At 39.2% G+C, this 4,358-nt stretch overlaps 1 protein-coding gene across 1 annotated transcript in view; it reads right to left on the bottom strand.

Moving 5' to 3' along the window:
- The window catches only part of dnah10 (dynein, axonemal, heavy chain 10), a 54,078-nt gene that overhangs the window by 2,148 nt on the left and 47,572 nt on the right, over positions 1-4,358 (bottom strand). The window contains exons 68-75 of the mRNA XM_015404921.1: positions 3,878-4,058; positions 3,591-3,791; positions 2,059-2,268; positions 1,887-1,982; positions 1,634-1,805; positions 1,413-1,544; positions 1,058-1,269; positions 798-965 (exon numbers count right to left, since the gene is read on the bottom strand). Coding sequence (XP_015260407.1) covers positions 798-965; positions 1,058-1,269; positions 1,413-1,544; positions 1,634-1,805; positions 1,887-1,982; positions 2,059-2,268; positions 3,591-3,791; positions 3,878-4,058 — 1,372 coding nt within the window. The remainder of the gene's footprint in view (positions 1-797; positions 966-1,057; positions 1,270-1,412; positions 1,545-1,633; positions 1,806-1,886; positions 1,983-2,058; positions 2,269-3,590; positions 3,792-3,877; positions 4,059-4,358) is intronic.

Below are 4,358 nucleotides of genomic sequence, written 5' to 3'. Positions count from 1 at the left end.
TTCACATCACAGATCTTGTCAACTGATGATAATGATAGCTTACATAGAGAGTCTGTGTAAGATATAGATTGTATATAGGCCTAACCTGCTGCTGTCCAGTTTGAGTGTAATGTTGATCTGTACTGTCACTAGTTATCCAGCTCTGTTGGGCAAATATGTCTGCCTCCATAAATGCAAAACCCATACTATGTAATTATATTTAGCAAATTCTAAGGCAGCGACTTTCAGTTCATCAATGACAATAAAATAAAATGACAATAAGCAACATACTTCTTTAAATAAACCTCTGCAAATATTACACAGTGTAGCTTGGAGGCTTAGATGTATTTCTCTTCTCAAACATATGAAAGATATTTTTTTTTAAAAAGGAATCAGAATCATAAAAAGATCCCATGGACATGAGAAGAGAAAGAAAATAACCTGGGTTTTTTTTTTTTAGATTTATTCTGTTGATCTTCTAGATCCAAATATAAATAGTTAGATGTGTGTGTGTGTTTTTAAGGATTATTTCTAAAATGTTATATTGGAATATTTTTAAATTGATTATTTAGATTGACATCTAAGTTATATCGTATCGACTGAAACTGACTACATAATTTTGACTACATTATCCAACCCTAAGGTGAGCAGACAGCCCAAAGCATCAATCCGGGCCAATTACTGCATATGGGCATGAAATATTATTCAGTAGATCTCAAATCAGCCTATTGCCTCGGTCAAAATTTATATAGTAGTCCTTTGTTTGTACTATTATGGCATACTTTCCAAAATCAAGGTGTCTTTTTGACCATGTTTACCCAGTAGTTATATTGCTCATGACGCCTCTTGAAGTGGCTCATCCAGTTTCCAAGGGACTTCAAAGTCTCAGGTGCCAGCTTCTTCCAAATGGCAGGAATGTGGCCGTTAAAAAGGGCCTGAGCCACATCCTCCAGCTCACTGCTCATTCCCACCTCGCCAACTAAGGCCTAAAGAAAACAAGACACACCTGAATGCTCTAGAGATGGACTAAAAGGCCAAAGACACGATGCATGCATGTTTCTAATGTCCCCAGTCTCACCCTTTGCAACTCAGCCAAAGACTGCTGCATGCAAGCCACCAGTTTGTTAAAGCGTTCGAGCTCCTGAAGGAGAACCACTGAGGTCGGAGACACATCTGTGCCAAACTTTTTATGAATCACTTCTATGTCAAACAGCTCAGGAAGTTTGCTCTGGATGTCCTGGGCCACCTGGCTTATCTGCTCTTCCCTCGTAAGGTTTCCACTAGATTCACCTTTAAAGGGGAAATAAAGCACACAAAAATGCCTCCAATCTTAGTTTTTTGAAAGTGAAGAAGTTCTCATACAGGGTATACATCAACAAAATGGTTTTTGGTAGTAGTGGTCTGTGAAATTCCAGTAGAGAAACACATCATACCAGTCCAAGGTTGAAGGTCTATCAGATGAGCCCACATCTCTTTCACAGCCAGGGTGTTATATTCTATCTCTACATTGGAATGAAGACCCAAAACCTCTGGTGTGTTTACCAGCGGCATGCTATTAATCTCAGCTGTAAGACAAAGCAGGTTAAAGCCGTGAGTGCAGGCAAACACTGAGCTGTTGTCTGTCTTACTTCAGAGAGCTGAGGCAGGAGCTCACCAACATATGCTGCCTTTGGCCCAGTTGGAGGTATTTTGTAAACTGCATCTTTGTTTCTGAAGAAGTGGAACTTCTGAAAGGTATGGAAGAGGAAATCCCCAAAGTATTCTTCCATGTAGACAGTCAGGATCCTGCGATCGAAGCTATCTATAACTCGCCCGCCATACATCACCTAGTGAGAGGTACAAATTTCGTTTGTAGCATCTGAAATCATACAAGGAAGAACGCAGAAGAGCTCATACCACAGCCTTACCTCTCCAATGAGATATTTCAGGCCTTCCCATGGGATATTACCATCTTTTTGCCTGTATGCTTTAGTCAGGTAGGTGTTCAGGATCTCCATACAAACCTGTTAAGGAGAGCTACATCAACACAAAGCTTAGAAGTGTTTTGCACTTCTGTAAATTAAGAGTTGCACCACTTACAAAGAAGTCTGACTCGCTGAAGTCATAGGGCACATTCCAGCCAGTCTTTCCATACTTTCTCCTCTCCTGCACCACGGCATGGAAAAAGGCCAGCACATACACCAAGCTTTTGAACATAGGATGTGGACATGCCTCCAAGATTTTAGGCGAGATTTTGGAGTACGTGGCCTTCATGTTGAGCTTGAGACCGCTGGGGGGCTCCGTCACTACCTACAAACAACGTCAAAAAGGATTTACATGTCTAGAAATTGTTTGTGAACGTGATTTTCTTATAGCTACATAGAAAAATACTATTTTAGAGGGGATCCATGTCCAAAAACATTCACATTATTTCACTTGTGAAGTTTTGCTTTCAAGTCGTGGGGAAGCAGCTTTTCCAACTGTTGCATTTCTGAATTCTCCCGAGTGGTGAACGACTTTACACGAATTAATAAAGTGAATATGATTGGTCGTTTATCAAGGGGGCGGGATTGTTGTGACGGAAAGTTCGCAAGCAAGTTTGGTTGTGGCCGGTTAGTCAAAAGCATCTTGCTAACCAGTTAGCAACTTAGTGCTAGTAGGTTCCCAATGGGAAATTCCATTGGGACCAAGTATCACTAAACTGGTGACTTAGAAACGACACTGTCAAGGAACGCTATGGACAGAGGAAACATGCATATGAATCAAGATGCTATGACTGAAAAAATTTGATTGACAGATGACCGTTGATATATGATTGGCCGAATTTAGGTGTTCAGGCTGACATATAACTAACTGGCCTGCAGAAGATAACGAAAAAACTAAACAGATTTTAAGACGGGATTTTTTTTTTAAATAGAAATTTTCTACATTTCTGGACAATATGGTATGATAAAGAGTACATTTACATATATGTTTAAGTCAGAATGATTTAAATTTAAATATGACTTCCCTACGACTTTAAGTATGATCAAATCTAATTTAAAAGCAAGCAGGCTTCTTTACTGATTGCCAAATGTCTTTCACCTGGCATCTATGGTTGCTTTACATCTGACCTTTGGATGACAAATGATTACAAACAAAATCCATCCAACATGACCAAGTTTAAGCTATCCTGCTTGAAAAAGTGAGGAGGTCTGTAGATGTAGAAAAGCTACTAGAGACGCACCAAAGGGTCCCGCAACTGTAAAGGTGGGAAAAATAGGTTTGATGGATGCTAATTAAAAAATAAATGCTTCTATTTTCAAGTGATTAAATAATTTTACTTCAACTCTATCTCTAAAACTCTATTAGTTATAATGAGGGTGATGAGATAAAAAAACATCAAAAGGTCCAAATAGTCTGAGTACATTAGCAGAGAGCTATAGAAAGTTTTGCAAATTATTATTAGTGTAAAGTAACAGATATTTTTAGAAGACTACTCGATAGTTACATTTGATTTATCTCTGCTGCCTTAATGATGTCATTACATAAAGCTAAAATATGTAAATCAGTCTTATAGACTTATTCACTGACGGGATCAAGAAGGAATGGAGAAAAAACAGCATCTCAGAAGGTTAGGAAATGTGTTTCACCTTCAGAGAGTTTTGTAGAATGCCAACAGGGAACTCCTTGATGGGATTGGTTGTGATCCATAAGCGGAAGTCGGGGTTGGCATCATTGATTTGTTCCAATGTCTTCTCCAGTTCTTTTAACCACTTCACCAGTAAGTGGCAGTTCTGCAGCATCAGCCAATGACCTTGAATGACTGACCTTTTTAACAGATCTAGTGACACCTTCATGATAAAAACCAAACAGTGAACCAAAGGTTTTCATTTCAGGGGAAGAACTGCTAGCATATACAGCAGAACATGTTCAGTACCTTATTTTGCCCTTGGCCCATTGCAAGGATCTTGAACCTGTCTGTAAAGCCTGATGCCTCTGCCAGTTTCATGAGATCACTGGCTGGGTCAGTGCCAGGGCTCAAGATGAAAACGGTGGGAGACAAAGCTGTGCTGTGTTTGTAAATTGAAGAAAGGTTGATCACAGGGGGCTGCACGTACCTAAGCAAAAAAACACAGAGACCTGAGTTTTCTGTTGGAATAAATAACTAATCAACTATTTCAGTCTATATTGCTCAATTTAAGCTCTATCCTATTATAAATGTATATACATTAGATATATCCAGTTGCACAGCTGTGCCTGAAACCTTGCTATTATTGTTGTACATATCTGAGCAGACATTTACATACATTAGTCTTTGGTAGAACACCCAATTACTTGGGTCTTTTACTGATGTATACGTGGCATCCTTAAGCGCGACAATATAAGTTCATTACATGCATCCAGTAACAGTCCAACAA

This window comes from Cyprinodon variegatus, unplaced genomic scaffold (genome assembly GCF_000732505.1).
Source record: "Cyprinodon variegatus isolate N-32 unplaced genomic scaffold, C_variegatus-1.0 Scaffold1897, whole genome shotgun sequence".
In the NCBI taxonomy this organism is placed as follows: Eukaryota; Metazoa; Chordata; class Actinopteri; order Cyprinodontiformes; family Cyprinodontidae; genus Cyprinodon; species Cyprinodon variegatus.
Note: the sequence above shows the minus strand (reverse complement) of the source record. Positions and strands in the feature narration are given on the sequence as shown.